This window comes from Coenobita brevimanus, chromosome 39 (assembly GCF_032717465.1).
Source record: "Coenobita brevimanus isolate Jiangsu-jjx chromosome 39, ASM3271746v2, whole genome shotgun sequence".
In the NCBI taxonomy this organism is placed as follows: domain Eukaryota; kingdom Metazoa; phylum Arthropoda; class Malacostraca; order Decapoda; family Coenobitidae; genus Coenobita; species Coenobita brevimanus.
This window is the reverse complement of record NC_136992.1, coordinates 30,196,744-30,212,874: the sequence shown is the minus strand read 5'-3', so window position 1 is coordinate 30,212,874 and position 16,131 is coordinate 30,196,744. Positions and strand designations below refer to the sequence as shown.

General features: G+C 41.2%; 2 protein-coding genes across 2 annotated transcripts; both read right to left on the bottom strand.

The window, feature by feature from the left end:
• Positions 1–6,074, bottom strand: LOC145396840 (SKA complex subunit 1-like). Its single transcript, XM_080270123.1, has 5 exons — positions 5,956–6,074; positions 3,562–3,876; positions 2,612–2,697; positions 1,215–1,384; positions 1–152 (listed from the first exon to the last, which is right to left on the bottom strand). The coding sequence occupies exons 1-5, from the start codon at positions 6,028–6,030 to the stop codon at positions 1–3; spliced, it is 798 nt and encodes a 265-aa protein (XP_080126249.1). The 5' UTR covers positions 6,031–6,074.
• An 894-nt stretch (positions 6,075–6,968) lies between these two features.
• On the bottom strand, positions 6,969–10,883 carry LOC145396839 (uncharacterized). Its single transcript, XM_080270122.1, has 2 exons — positions 8,313–10,883; positions 6,969–8,249 (listed from the first exon to the last, which is right to left on the bottom strand). The coding sequence occupies exons 1-2, from the start codon at positions 10,881–10,883 to the stop codon at positions 6,969–6,971; spliced, it is 3,852 nt and encodes a 1,283-aa protein (XP_080126248.1).
• Positions 10,884–16,131: the final 5,248 nt, after the last annotated feature.

Genomic DNA, 16,131 nt, shown 5'->3' with positions numbered 1-16,131 from the left:
TTAGACAGCAGCAAGGCGAACAATGTTGCCTGGTCCACGTATTTCCCGCAGCCTCCTCAAAGTACGTAAGATGGTGAGAAGGGAGCGGCCACATGAGTCCATTCGCAGCGCACTCCAGCGCTTAATGTCATCCCCAACCACAAAATGGACACCTGACAAAGGACACAGGACACACATTCTCATCATCATCATCACCATAACTCCAGTCTGAAACTGAATGGATCACACTCACTCACCACTCAAGCCCGGAATCTCAACTCCACCTCACAGGCACATACATTTGTACTTACATGCTTCATACCATATATCACCTACACTATATTTGATGACTATCACTGTACCAGCAAAGAACAGAGGTGTCATGCCCTTGACATTCACTCTGTACAAAATTCCTTCAACCAGTTCATACGCTGTCAGTTCCCCAGCCTCATTACCTTCCACACCTTGCTTTCTCTCACAATCAATTTTCATATCTCTCCACCTTCTTGGCACTGGTACTATAAAAATGAACTACATGTAATCCTTATTATAATTCTGAGATGTTTTCCAACACTGTTTTTCACAATTCATATCATAGCCTCAACTGGTACTGCTGACTAAGGAAACTACCAAATCAACTTTCTAGGTAGCAACAGACCCTTAATAAGCAATAAAAAACAGAAATGATGAATTATAACAATGAGCATGGAAGTGAAAAAGTTACTACATAACAGTATTGTGATACCAACTCTAACGTTTGGAAGTGAAGCTTGGACATTGTTGGAGAGACACAAGTCAAGAGTGAGAGCAATGGAAATGAGTTATTTAAAAGGAGCCTGTGGAGTCTCATTGAGAGACAGGCTGACAAATGAAGATATAAAGGAGCACTGTGGTGTGGATGTGGATGTGATAGGAAGTGTTAGGAGGAACACACCGAGGTGGTTTGGCCATGTGGAGGGGATGGAGGGTGAGAAACTGACGAGGAGTGTGTATGTGAGTGAGGTGGAGGGGGGGAGAGGGATGGGGAGGCCGAGGATGAGATGGGGACGGGATGGAGAAGTATATGAGAGAGGGGGATGTGAGTTGGGAGTAGGGTGGTGAAATGGCAGGGGATAGGGCGACGTGGAGGCAATTTGTTTGCGGCCACCCCGTACGGGATTGAGGCATCTGGCAATAGATGGATAGATAGATAGACTTATTGTATGCTATAATCTAACACTGTTCAACATGCCCACCTTTTGTTTCCTGATTCTCCTGGTACTTGCAGGCACGCACAATGGTCATGTCGGTCTCAGAGAGTTTATTGCGAGGGCGAACCATTAAGGCATACTTTGCTTCCAGGGCACGGTTCACCTCACTCACGGCATCATTCACCTGGTCATACTGCAGTCGCCCACGAATGTACCTGACCATAACCATAAAACAATAAACAGGATTGTACAATTACACCACAATATACGCCAGTCTTCTATAGTTGCCTAGATACAAGTAAGAGTATCCTATAGCTTTAAAGGAATGGGTGATGGGAGAGAATGTAGTAATCAAAGAAGCAGCTGCCTGACAGGAGATAATGTGAAAACTACAAGGGTATCTGCTAGTTGAAAGTGATGGGAAAGACATATGGTAAAGTACCAACTGAGAGGGTGATGGCAATCACCCTAAAGCTGATGTGTGCAAAGCAGGAAGGATTCAGGAAGGGCAAGTGATGTGTTGATCAGATTACTGACTACACTATGATGCCAGGCAGATAAGTTTTTGGAAGTAGGCAGAATGTTGATCTTATGGGTCAAGGCTCATCTGAACATAAACCTTGTGGACAGCAGGCTGAAGCTGCCCATCCCCTGCGATCTTATTATCCTCCTTTCAGGGAAGGGGGAGGAAGATGAGGGTTAATTGCTTAACATGGCAGCTTTGCACCCAGTCATAACAGTGCCACCACATGAAGGTGTCCCTTAAATACATAAAACCACTCATCACTTAAACTCTAAGATGTGTACAAGGAAAGTTCTACTTTATGTGAAATATATTTACAGTAAGCAGTACATTGCTTTGCATCAATAAGAATTAAAAACAAAAAATAAACAAATAAATTAAGAGAAATTAATTACTATTAATTTCAAAATTACTTATAAACCACATTAAATGAAGAAAAGATGTTGATTTGTCAGAGCTTAATAATGACATAACTGAAGACTACCTGTAATAAGGGATTACTTCAAACTTCTGAAACCCATACACCAAACAACATAATACTGAGGAACACGATAATGATCATGAAATACATGCTTAGGGACTGGTACAAATTTCTGAAATCCATACGCCAGACACATTGAAATACTCCTGATACGCATACTTGGAGAGGAGACTGAATGAAACTTCCAAAATGCACCAGAAACACTGAAACACTGGTGGTGGCAACCATCATTCACTTGTCTGAGGCTGATAGGTCTGCTCAGTCAACAGATCAGGGTTACTCAACAACAAGTGCAACAACAGACTCCAAAGACACTGAACTAGTCATGAAATGCATAAAATATTTGTGGACCGAGTCAAACTCTGAAATATATACTCCATATACACTGAACATTTGTTAAATACTTGAAATAGTGGTGAAATAGTGTACTGTACATACTTGGGGACTGACTCAAATTCTTCCACAGTGATGAAGTGAACGGTTTTGACCTGCCGTGTCTTCTGAGGTCCCACCTTGGCTGCTGACTGCAATATCAAATATCTTAAATGAACATACATTTATATTATATATATATATATATATATATATATATATATATATATATATATATAAATATATATATATATATATATACATACATAAAAATGATGCTATGCTTCTTCTTAAGAAATCCCCATAACAAGGCTGCCCATTCTGCTGTGTTCTCTCTGAATTGGAAACTACATGAAGTGCCATAAATCAGCTTATTAATCTGCATCAGCTGGTGGATGCTGCTGGGAAAATCTAGTAATAACATCAACAACAATGTGTTTCAGCTTGACTTTTAACTTTCTTTAATTGTGGCTGAGTTTCCTGCCTTACTGTGATGAATATGTGGCTAGTTACCAAGTTTGCAGCCACACTTCTCTCAAAGGATTAGCTCCCAGGGTCAATGGTAGCCATTGTATTATTTATTTTCTCTACTACTTTACTGAATTTGCGTGAAAACTTATTCATTAACGTTCTGAATTGAGAGACATCCCAGCCACTTCTGCTTAGGCACAACCCATGACACAAACATCAGCCAATCACAGGCACTGCCAGCCAGTTAGTCTAACACAGTCTCAGTTGCAAGTGCTAATAAACTTCCCTCTAACTAAATGCCATCAAGATCAACCTTGATTCTGGAGAGGCATGCCTTTTAATGGTAGCACTGACACTGCTGGGCAGTCTCACTGCCTAGTTGATTATGCAAATATAAATGTCCCTCAACTCTGAACTGAAGAAGTGGGGTAACTTCAGCTGCAGTCCACTGGGATCACATTTCAGATGAACCTGGGGTTACAACTACCACTACTACTACTAAAACTACAGGTCAACCTTGCTATATGACCTTTCCACTCACTTACCTTCTCTTGAGCATTAGCTGGTGGATTGTCCTTTGTCTGGACTGGAGGCTTCTTGATATGGTCATGCTGTGGTGAGGCTTGGCCACCAGGCCGTGGTATGTGGGAAGGCATGTTGGTCTTCATGTGGGTGAGGCGGGCAGAGAGTTGCTGGACCTGCTCTATTAGTGTGCGGGCAGCAGCTAGGTCCTTCCTGGCCTGACTCAGCATATTACGGTACCAGACCAGGTCACGCTGTAGCTGATTCACCTCCACACTCAGCTGGCCACAGTCCTCTACTGTGTCCCCAGCCCATCCACCTCTCAGGTCATTACATATCTGAAGAGCATTAAGTCAACATTAATTGTCAAACTATACTTGACAACTGATGGTCTGACCTAATATATGACATGATACTAGGCTAGGTCATGCTGTAGATCATTCACCCCTAACCTTTTCTCTCCATACTCCTCCACTGTATCATTAGCCTATCCACCTCACAGTTAATTACATGCCTGAACACCAAGAAATAACATTTTACACTCTCCACTACAATGATTTCAAAGCAAAGGTTATTGCAGCAATTTTAAACATTTAGATGAGTAACACATTAGTCCTCGTTATATTATTAACTGAAATACGGCCAGTCACCATTACATGTCAACAATGCACTCCAAAATAAGACAAATTTTTCCATACAGTAGGTACTGTTAACTGGGTAAAACTGACAAATCACCCTTGTAAGCAGCAATGAAGTTTCAACACACAATTTTTCTGCAATTACATCCATCCATTATCCAATCCTATGTTGCCGCATGAGGAACGTAGGAGCTCGGGGCTAGGCAAGTTGGTCCTGATATTTAAGATGAGAGTGACCAGCCTCACTCATCCCTGAGTGGCATTACGTGAGCAATGAACCCCAACCACCCCTTGGGTATAAGCCTACACAGGCTCAATCCGATTGGAGTGCCTTAATTACCCACTAAACAACCAGGTGCCATAATTTGGTTACCACCCAGCACAGTAAATGGTTTCCTGGTGTACAGGAAACCATTTGGCTTGTCACTCAGTGTCAGGTCTGCAATTACAAAGCAATTAAATGCAAAAAGAACACCAACAATGACCATTTGTAATGAAGAATTACTAAGCAGTGCTTCAGAAACTAAGCTTTTCTTAGTTACAAGAGGAAAACTACCATAAGGTGTCTTTTGCTTTAACAGGAATGGGCAAAGACAGGAGAGCATGGAAAGTTCCCACATCTCTATTACTTCCTGCAAGTTTAAAATCAACATCATAAGAGTCAGATGATAAGTTTGTGAATCTGGACCCAGTACAAACCTCATTGTATGTCTATGATGTGAACCAAAATATCACAACTTCCATACTGCTGGAACTGTAAACTGGAAAACTTACATATCACTTATATAGGCAGCAACAGAATAATGCCAGATAATTTTTCTGCAAAGTATTGTGGACCTGGAAGAGAGAGAGAGAGAGAGAAACATTCAATGATCCCATATTGTACCATAGTTTTCACAGACTTGGAATGAAGAGCACTACATGCAGCCTCGTGTACAACTGGAGGCAACAGCAGCAACTCACTTCTTTACAATAAATGGACACTGAACAATGATATTACCCAGTGTTGTGACCTTAGAGGTCCTACAATAGGGCAAGTCTTCAGTAAACGATGGCAATGTGTTCCAAAATATCATGACAGGAATTGAAAATTGGGAAAACTGGCAAATAAACTAGATACTGTAGGTAGCAACAGGTTGGCAATTTCTCTGTAAATAACTATGGATTTTTTGTTGTAGGAATTTACCGAAACCTGGACGTGAATTCAGTGTATTGCGGGCTGAAGTTGCCCTTCTGCAGTCCACCCTCTTCCCTTATGGGTGTGGGGAGATGAGGAACATTCATACAACAGGGCAATGGAGCTGATGTTATATCTATGCCACCATTTAAAGATGTCCCTCTTCAACATCCTTGTGGACTGAGCAGCAAAAAAACAATTAAAAAAAAAAAGGCAACATCACATGGACTTTTTGGAAGTTTCATAACTGTTCAGCTAAAAGGTTATACAACACTACTGGTTGCATGTACAGTATTCAGCTATTGTATGCTGGTTAATATGTCATAAACAGCATCAATTAATCCTCTCAGTCCAAGGAAGCTGTTTATATTAATTCTCACTCCTACCTAGAGATTTTATTCAGCTCAAGGAAGACATCTTGTATTGCAGGGGTAAACAAAGGCTCAACTGTAGCTACTGTATTTTAACCAGTCTAAGTGAAGAAGTTTCTCCTAAGCTTCATAACACCTGGAGACAGCAAGAATAAAATATAAAATGGTACATCAACATGCTGAAGGGCATATGCCATTTAAGAGAACACTTAAACATATTCATATAGTTACCTTAAGAGCTTCAATCTTGTTCTGGAAACCCTCCTCCAGAGAGCTCAGTGTGGCTGATGAACAAACAAATGACATCCTTTACTGTAATACAAGAGTAAGACACATACAATACATCACCTTTAGTAAATAACATCTGGTACTGTATTAATTATCACAAATAAAATATAATATTCAAGACTGTCCCCTCTAATCTTGCAAATTATAAGTTACGCTTATTTTACTTATCACTCCCACATCGTACAATACTTTCATGAATATTCATAAAGGTCATCAGCCAAGACTATGAAACAAATCATCATCATCATCATCATCATCATCATCCAGACCTCCTTTCCCACCCTAGGGCAGGGTGACTATGCAACAAATAATCACTAAAAAATCAAATACTGTATTAACACTACTGCCGAAAAGTTGTCTTTGACTTCTGTAAAACAATAAGTAAACAAATACAGCATAAAAACATACAGCAGCAGTGTATTGCTCAGACCCAGTACTTTCCAAATAAATACCACTGTTCTGACATGACAACTGTATGGCAAAAATGTAACAGGTACAGTGTACTGTACTGTACTTACACAATGAAAGTTAGATGAGATGGCCATAGTACTCTTCTCTGGCTGGTGAAGTTTCATCCACAGTTGCATCAGTTTAAAAATATATCTTTGGTATGGTGGCTACATATAAAAAATAATATATACAACAGTTACTCATGTATAAATCCTACAATAAAATATATACATTACAGGTACGGTACTCATATAAAAATATATACAATACAGGTACCCAGTGCTCATATATAAAAATATATACATGGATCGTGCAGCGTGGAGAGCTGCCATTAGGTGACCAAGGCCGACACATGCAAGCATGTTGGAGCCTTTACAAACGAAAACGAAAACGTACTAATATATAAAAATATATATAATACAGGTATTCACATATACAGTACATATCACTAGATAAAATAATTATACACATGCTATACTCTGCTATAGAGGTGGTACCAGGTATCTTCAAATCAGCTGAAGTTTGAAGTTTCTTAGCTCCTTTACTACCTGTTCCAGCTCACTTAGTGTGACATCAAGTGAAGTCTGCATGTTGTCTAAACCACGCAGCATGTCGATGATCCCTTCCACACACACAACTACTCTTTCACGTACCTCCCCAATATACTCTCCCACATTTTCAATTAGTTTTTCTTTGAACTCCCTAAACTCCCTAGTCAACCGTTCCAGCTCCCCCTCATAGTGTTCCTTCTGCTTCCTGTGCATGTCTTTGTACTGAGTAAACTTGACCTTGAGGGAGTTATACTTTTCATGGGTATTCCTGAGTCGAGTTACCTCAGCCTCAGCACTCCGCAGTTTCTCTTCCATTTCCTGCTTTCCCTTTTCTATCTCTTGTAAGAACTTATGGAGAGTGAGCTGGGCATTCTTATTCTCCTCTTGTTTCTCTTGCAGATCTGCCTCAAGACCCTGCACCATGTCCACCAGTTTACGCACTTCCTCCTCGTGGGACTCTTCCTCTGCTTTTGCCCTCTCCTTCATCCTCTGAAGCTCACTTGTAATAGCTCGTATATCATTCTCCTGCTCCCGAACCTTGTTTTGCAGCTGCATTAGGGTCTCCTCCTGTTCCTTGACTTTGTCCTCCAGCAACTTGGAACTGTCTGCTCTAGTGTACTTGTTCCTGAGTTCATGGATAAGGTTTTCATATTGTATCTTCATCTCCTTTTTCTCTTGATCCAGACGTTTCTCCTGTCTTTCCTGGTCTAATCGCCTCTGCTGTCGTTCTTGCTCTAGCCGCTTTTGATGCCGTTCCAGGATCACTTGCCAATCCTCCTTCCCTTCACTAACTGTACTGTTGGCTTTCAGTTTCTGTATCTCTTCTTCCAATGTTATGCATCTGCTCTTCAGAGATTCATTCTCTTTCTCCAAAGATCTGCATTTTTCTTCCAGCTCTTGAACAGTCTTGTCTGCCTCTTGCTTTGCTGTCTTGGTTGCTTCTTCTAACTGGTGTTTATAATGGATATGCAAATTCTCATTCTCATGTATCAATTTCTTATGATCTTCTGCTTGAACTTTCTTTAACCTGATGACCTCCATCTCAAGCTCCTCTATTCTCTTCCTGTATACAGGTGACTGCTGCAACTTACCAATGGGCGAGTCTCCAGCAACGCCAGAGTCAGGCGTTGCAGCAAGTGTCTGAGTACTCCCTTGGTTCAGTTGGGATCTCTGTGATGAAGCTGCCTCCTCAGCCTGCCTCACCTGTTTCTCTAGTTCATTCTTCTCCTGACAAACCTGGATATATGCTTCTTCATTCTTCTTCAATTGCTTCTCTAGTTCATTCTTCTCCTGGCAGACTTGAATATACAGCTCCTTTGTATTATTAAGTTCATCTGCAAGTCTGGTTACTTCCTGTTTTAAGTTGTTGGCAATACTTTCGTACTCTGTTCTAATCTTTACCTTCAGTTCTTGCATTGCCTCTTCATGGAACTTCAAGAAAGTACTCCTGCAGTTTTCTAAAGCAGTTTTCTTCTCTTCATCTTTCTTCTTGGTTAGAACTTTAATTTCCTCTTCTAACTTTATTATTTCAACTTTTTTCCTCTCCAGCTCCAACAGAGAAGCAGACAACTCATTCTTCAACATCAAAGTATCACTATTAGTACGAGTATATTCCTCCTTTAAGACAGTTACCAGGTTATTCAGATCCTCAAGCAGTTTCTGGAGAGCACTTGCAGCATGTTCATATTGAGAGCTTTTTCTTGTATCTGTTGAGGCAGCTTCAATCATATTCTTTGAAACTTTCACTTGTATTTCTATATCCCACAGTCTTTTCTCCCACAGTGCTTGCTCTTTGTGCAGTTTTGTGTTTTCCTCTCTCAGTTCTGATATTACCTCATGTATTTGCTCCGATTCTGATGCAGACTTCAAACATGAGTCTGTATGTTGCAGTAACAAGTCCAACTTTATGTTTAATTCACCTATAATCTCTCCTGGATTTGCATGGGAAAGGTGACTTTTCAAATTCTCAATTAGATTACTCAGATTTTCATAGGAGAACTTTGTGTCTCTAAATGAGTTAAGCAGATGGGCCAACTCCTTTCTCAGATTAACATTCTCGGCCATAATTTCAATTTCACAATTACCCGAACCAACTCTTTCTTTGCTCTCTCGTTCTGCCGCCTCAGTCTGCATCCTGAGCAACTCCCCACGCAGCTCTTTGATTTTGATGTGTGCTTCCTTCAAATCACTGCTTGCCTTCCTCAGTTTGTTTTGGTTCTCTCTGTTCTCCTCCCTTAACAAGTTGATCTCATTTCGTTTTGCTTTATTGATCATTAGGCTTTTCTTCAGCTCCTCTTTCAGGTTTATTCCCTCATGATCTGGCTTTTTTTCTTGCTGTGCTCTCTTGCCAGGATCAGTAGCTCTTTGTTTATCATCGTAGTTCAGAGTTTTCTTGATGCCTAGCTGAACCATTGAGTCTTCCTCTGGTATCAACTCACCAAACATTCCCAATTTGAGGGCTGTGTCATATCCTTCCAGATCCTCCTTGGCTCTAGCAAGTTCCTGTTCTAGTGTTTGGACTCGAACTTCTAAACTCTGCTTGCTGGCTTCAAGTTCATTCACTTTCAGTTCCATCTCGAGTGCCCGGTGGCTATCATGAGCACTAAGGAGTTCCTCATACTGTTTCCTCAGTGCATCAATCGTCACGTTGAGTTTTGTCACGGTCTCTGTTTTCTGTACTAGTGCTTCATCGTGAGCATTACGAAGATTTTTCATCTCTTCCCTCAGTCGCTTTACTTCATGCTGCAATGCCTCATTTTCTTTATGTGCTTCTTGTAGTTTTGTTTTCAACATCTCTTTCTCTTGTTGATTCCCATGCTGAAGCTTGCGGACAAAGTCTTCATGCATTTCCTGATTCCGTGTGAGACAGTCTGCTGCTTTTAGTTCTGATATCTGACATTCCAAACTGGAAATGGTTGACTGTGCTGTCTCAAGAGCAAAATGTAGCTTCTTATTCTCATCTTGGGTTACAGATAGCTTATCATGGAGCTCCTGTAGATCACTCTTCAGGGTTTTCACTCTCCCCTCCTCATCAGACAGCAGTACTTGCACATGCTTAAGGCTGGCAGATTTACTTTCATTTTCAGACTTGAGAAGATTTATCTGATGGTGTAGCATTCTGAAATCTCTGTCTCTTTCAAATTTCAGAGTGGATAATTCTGATGTCAATTTATCCAGTTCCCTTCCTCTTGCATCATACAGAAGCTTGAGGTCTATTTGAACCTCTCTGTCTTTGCTTTCCAGTGGTTGTAGTTGGTAATTACCAGGCTGATACACACTGCCTCCAATGTATGATGATTCTTCACTACTATCCACTGTTGGTCTAAAACATTCATAATTCTGTCCCAGGACATGAGCTTCACCCTTGTGGTCTGCCAAGTTGTGCACTTGACCAACGTTGTGTTGGGCAAATGGTCTTGGTATGTTTGATAAGCTGTGGTGGCTATCATCACTCCATGGGATGCTGCTTCCACTGCTGTTATGATGATCCACCTCACCTTCACCCTCCACAATGCTGCTGTGTCCTGTACTTGTAGTGCACCTGAACCCAGCAAGTCTGCTGTGCTCCTCCCCTGAACCCTTGGGTGCTTCTTGCCTCTCCAGATGCTCACCACCTTGCCCAGCCCCATCATTATCCTGCCTATGATGAACACTGTACTGATAGGACTGATTTACAGAGTAGTCATCATCTGAATCATCAAATTCATTAGCCACTAAGTTCTGTATTTCTTCATCTCTTTGTCTATTTTCCTCCTCTTCCTCTCTTCTTCTATTTTCCTCTTCTTCATCCTCCTCTTCAAGATGGTGAGTTTTGAAGCCATCTAGATGTAAACTGCCCCCACTAAACAAGCTATGCCCAGGATTATCCATCAACCTGCAAGAGAATATTTCAGTCAAATACTGCATACTACAGTGATGATGATGATGATGATGATGATGATGATGATGATGATGATGATGATGATGATGATAATCTATCTATCTATTGGTAGATGCCTCACTCCCATAAGAGGCGGCCACAAACAAACTGCCTCCATGTCATCCTGTCCAATACCATTTCACTGCCCTACTCCCAGCTCACACTCCCCTCTCATATACTTCACTCCATCCCTCCATCTCATCCTCGGCCTCCCCTTCCCTCTCCCCCCCTCCACCTCATTCGCATACACTCTCCTCATAAGTCTCTCGCTCTCCATTCTCTCGACATGGCCAAACCCTCTCAGTGTATTTCTCCCAACGCTTTCTATCACATCCACATCCCACACCACAACGCTCCTTCACTTCCTCATTTTTCAGTCTGTCCCTCCACGTAACTCCACATGCTCCTCTCAAAAAACTCATTTCCACTGCTCTCACTCTTGACTTATGTCTTTCTAACTAGGTCCAAGTTTCACTTCCATACGTTAGGGTTGGTATCACAGTACTTTCAAGCAGCAACTTTTTTACTCCATGCTCACTTCCCTGTTCCTTATCACTGTCTTCAGAGAACCAGCAACCTTTCTTCCCTGTTGTACCCTTTCAAGCACTTCAACTTCTAAACTTCCATCCTTCCACATGGCACTGCCCAAGAACTTACTCACATTTTCCATTCCTCCTTATCCAGTCTCACTGTACATACAGTGGCCTTATTTCTCTCAAAGACCATAACTTTATTCTTCCCTACATTCATCTTCAGATTCTGTTTCTTACCCACTCTCCCAGACTCATTCATCAAGCCCTGCAGTTCCCCTTCATCTTCACTTAACAGTACAGTATCATCTGCAAACAACAGTACAGGGAGTTTTAAAAACTGCCCTCTCTCATTAGGGCCACTCCAATATCCACTGACCTACCTTGTACCTCTTTTATAACCCCATCCATAAATAGACTGAACAACCATGGGGACATGACACATCCCTGTTTCAATCCAACATCCACAAGCACTGCAGCCTTAGCCCTCTCAGACATACTCTTCACAGCATTCAACAACTTCCCATTTACTCTATATAGTCTTAATACTTTCCACATTCCTTGTTATCCACCCTGTCATATGCTTTCTCCAAATCCATGAAGGCTACATACAACTTCTTTCCCTTCTCTAGAAACTTTTCCACTAAAAACCTCAGAATGAAAATCTGATCAGCACAACCTCTTCCCTTCCCAAAACCTTCCTGTTCTTCCCAACCAATTCCTCTGTTATTTCCCTAACTCTGTCAATAAGTATTCTGTCATATACTTTTCTAATTACACTAAGAAAACAAATACCCCTATGATTACCACACAGTTCTTTTCCCTTTTTCCTTTGTTTAGGGGAATAATTATACCAGACTTCTAATCCTCCAGGACTCTCCCTTCCTCTCAGGCCAATCTGTGCATCTTCCATATCCATTCTACTACTATCTCTCCCCCATACTTCAGCATTTCACCATCAATTCCTGGGGCTTTCCATAATAATAATAATATTATTATTATTATTATTATTATTATTATTATTATTCTTTGCAGGCTCACACATACAGAAATGGCAATGATCAGGTGGATATGCAGTGCATCCCTCAGTGCAGGGCCTGGGGGGCCTAGGTTTACAATGGAAGAGTTGGCTGAGAGGTAGGATGGGACTGGAGTGTATTGGTGTTGTGATAAGGAGGGGTAGATTGAGATGGTTTAGGCATGTGGAGAGGACGGAGGATGATAACTGGGTGCAGAAAGTGAGAAGTGTTAATGTTAGGGGTAGGGTAGCAAGAGGCAGACCAGACATTGAGTGAGATCTCAGGGATATGGAACTAAACAGGGAAGCTGCCAGAGATCGAGCAGCATGGACAGCCGCCATTAGGTGACCAAGGCTGATGCATGCAAGCATGCTGGAACCTTCAAAAACAAAATGAAACAAACTGTAATATTAGTTCCAGATGCACAGCCTGTACGTGTACTGTAATCTCCCTACCATACGTTGATTACAGTAAAGTGAGTGCAAAAAATGAGTATGAGAGAATGCATGAATGAATGTGATGCTGGAGAGGTTGATTGTTTGTAGCTATATAACTTACACAATCTTGACTAGCCAGCATTTTTTATTGACCCAACTTACCTTGCCCATTATGTAGATCAGGTAACTGAGGGGATCAATGGATAAGTATTGTCATCATCATCATCATCATCATCACCCGGACCTCCTTTCCCACCCAAGGGCAGGGTGAGGAGTAGCAATGTCCAGACAGCACAAACTTGTCCAATCCAAATAGGCCACACTTCCATTCACTCATCACTCATGCCCCTGGAATCCTGGCTCCACCGGATACGCCAAAAACATTCACCACATTCCACAGCTTCACACAGCATATCCGACTGAGTCAATCCGGACGCTGCCATGCTCACAAGGGGTGCCAAAATCCCTGATCACGCACTTCTCCTCACAACATTCATCCAGCTAGCTCGATCTCTTGTCAGTTCCCTAGCCTCACCGACTTCCATACCTCTCTTCCTCACACACTCATCCACCGTATCTTTCCACCTACTCCTAGGCCTACCTCGCCTCCTCCCTCCTTCAAATTCGCTCAAGTATACCTTTTTTACCACTCTACTGTTATCCATTCTTTCCACATGACCATACCATCTCAGGACACTCTCTTCGATTCTGGTGTCCACTGACTTCCTCACTCCACACCTTTCACGAATCACATTATTTCGTATCCTATCCACCCTCTGTACTCCACATACATTCCTCAGCAGTTCCATCTCCACTCCTATGGTGCTATTTTGACTGGCACAAGCACTAATTTTACTCAAAACATTGGCATAAATTAACTGACCATGAATCTCCCCCAAGAAAAAGTGTTCCATACTGTACCATAACTGAAAGAACACTGGAAAACCTGAAATCATGTCTACATCAGATTTTGCTTTGTATCATGGCTGAAATACTTATTGACAGTGCAATACTACCAGTGAATATAAGTAAATCACTGATGCATGAAATGCTGTAAAAACCTACATTACTGGAAGACCAAAGAGAAATGTAGGTTTTGTGTACAGTATATTTAAAAGGAATCTTACTGTGTTGAGTTTAGCAGTTTATATGAAGACCAACCCCCTTCATCCATTCATTTTAACTTCCTCATGATGATAAAATATTTCTCTATTTTGTTCTTGCTACTGACAGACTACTTAAACCAATTCAGGACAGTCCTTTCATAGTGACAGAGGTTTATGATGGATCTATCATGTCAGTATCCGAAACCTTTGTCCGTATCTGAACATAAAATTTCCAACATGGCCCGTTTTGCAGCCTACAAATTCAAAATATCGGTTGGGCGGCCTGCTGGCCTCTCTGGCCACATGCTGGTAATAGACCCTGAGCTACCAGCTGGGCAAAAATAGCTGTGTGTCTCCTCACTGAATGCTCAAAGTCATCTAGCCACCTTCTAGAGCCAAGCGCTGGTATTAGACCAGCTGAGTAAAAATGGCTGGCTGCCTCCCTACCAAATGATCAAAATCACTTGGTTGGCAGGACATGGGGACGCTGTGTTCAGTGGCAGGTACAGCACGTCCCCATTCGTTGTCCAGCTCCAACAGTTAGAGGAGGAGTTTTCCGACATTTGTTATGTGATTATGCTAGCCACTAGATCACACAGGATTACCCTACTGTACACCAGTTACTGTACAGGCTAGCAGGTTACAATGCCTGTTTGACATTCACTGGGTGGTAAGTACAGTACTGTAGCTATTAAAATTCTTTTTGCAACCTTCATCTTCTTCACTTGTCTTTTTCGTGGATTTTTGTTGCTTATGCATTGTTTTCTTAATGTCCAGCATTATATCAGATATTCCCAAGTGTGTTTGATGTCAAAATACCTGAAAGACCAAAGAACACTGCCAGAATTAGGAGGGGTACTGTGCATATAGGTAGGGTCTGAACGGTAAGGGTATTGTTCTGTATCTGGACGTCATCCATATCCAAATGTACTGATGGCTCCATTATGTCAGATAATTGAGGGGTCACTGTACTGCATAAAAGGTTAATAACAGCTGTATCAAACCATTCCATGTATATAAAATGTTAAGGGTTGGGTTTGGTAAGGTTATGAGGCTTATATATACTGGTCTTTTCATTCTGCACTTTTCTTTGGTTTCTAAAACTGACAAAGCCAAACTAACTCTACATACTTGTATTAATTCATTTAAAATTTTTCTAATTCCATTCCATTCAGAAAGAGACAATTTCAGACTCTGGACAAAAGCAGACTTTTTTTTTCTCTCTCTCTCTTTCAAATACCTCAAAGTCAAATGGCCACCCCTTACGGGATTATGGCGTCTGGCAATAGATAGACAGACAGATAGACTATTTTTTCGTTTAGGTCATGATCAGACATTTGGTGGTATGCTTGGTAGAGAACCTAGGCTGAAGCATACTGTGGTCTACATGCCATGGTTCAAGTCTAAGAAGTGACCAAAGGATTTTCCATCACGCACAGGCTAATACGAGTATAGGCTGTTCTCTTTACTTTAAATTTTCTGGACTAATGGCAGCCTTACCTTCAGCCCCTGAACCTGGAGGCAGACAAATGATTAATACATCACCATCACCATCATGACCTCTTTTTCTCACGTCAAATCCCATATTTTCTCTGCTAGTATATATCCAAATCCATTCTCAACCATGCAGGAACTTCAAAATGATAGCTATAAGGATTTATTTTGCATATTTGAAAATATTTTCAAGAATTACCATATAAAATCTCTTCATAAAAAAAAAAAAGGCAATAATTTGGTGTGCAGCTTTATTTATGGATATTACAAACATCAAAGCTTGCCACGAAAGCCACATACCTGGGGTCCTAACCTTGGCATTCTTCAGCCCAGCCCTGACCTTGGGAAAGAAGGAAAATAGTCAATGTGCCTTACACGGTCAGGTTAGCTCTTGTTAAACTTGACTTACCAGTAATATCCATATATTATCAAGCTTAATCATTAAGAAAATATGATAAACACAAACTAAACTTACCACTTTCGTAATGTTCACTCGAAAAGAACATCAATGCAAACTAGTGAGCCGTCATTAGCAATATTAACTGCACGACTGTCGACAAAAATATTACCGCTTCAGTGTCAATTACCAGATAATGAATGTCCAACAGTACAA

Excerpts from the sequence above, each read along its gene's own strand:
- LOC145396840 (XM_080270123.1), bottom strand. The coding sequence starts at position 6,030 with ATGTCATTTGTTTGTTCATCAGCCACACTGAGCTCTCTGGAGGAGGGT. Across the intron at positions 3,877-5,955 it reads ACAAGATTGAAGCTCTTAAG|ATATGTAATGACCTGAGAGG; the intron begins GTAACTATATGA and ends AATGCTCTTCAG. Across the intron at positions 153-1,214 it reads GGAGAATCAGGAAACAAAAG|GTGTCCATTTTGTGGTTGGG; the intron begins GTGGGCATGTTG and ends GTCCTTTGTCAG.
- LOC145396839 (XM_080270122.1), bottom strand. The coding sequence starts at position 10,883 with ATGGATAATCCTGGGCATAGCTTGTTTAGTGGGGGCAGTTTACATCTA. Across the intron at positions 8,250-8,312 it reads CAAAGGAGCTGTATATTCAA|GTTTGTCAGGAGAAGAATGA; the intron begins GTCTGCCAGGAG and ends GCATATATCCAG.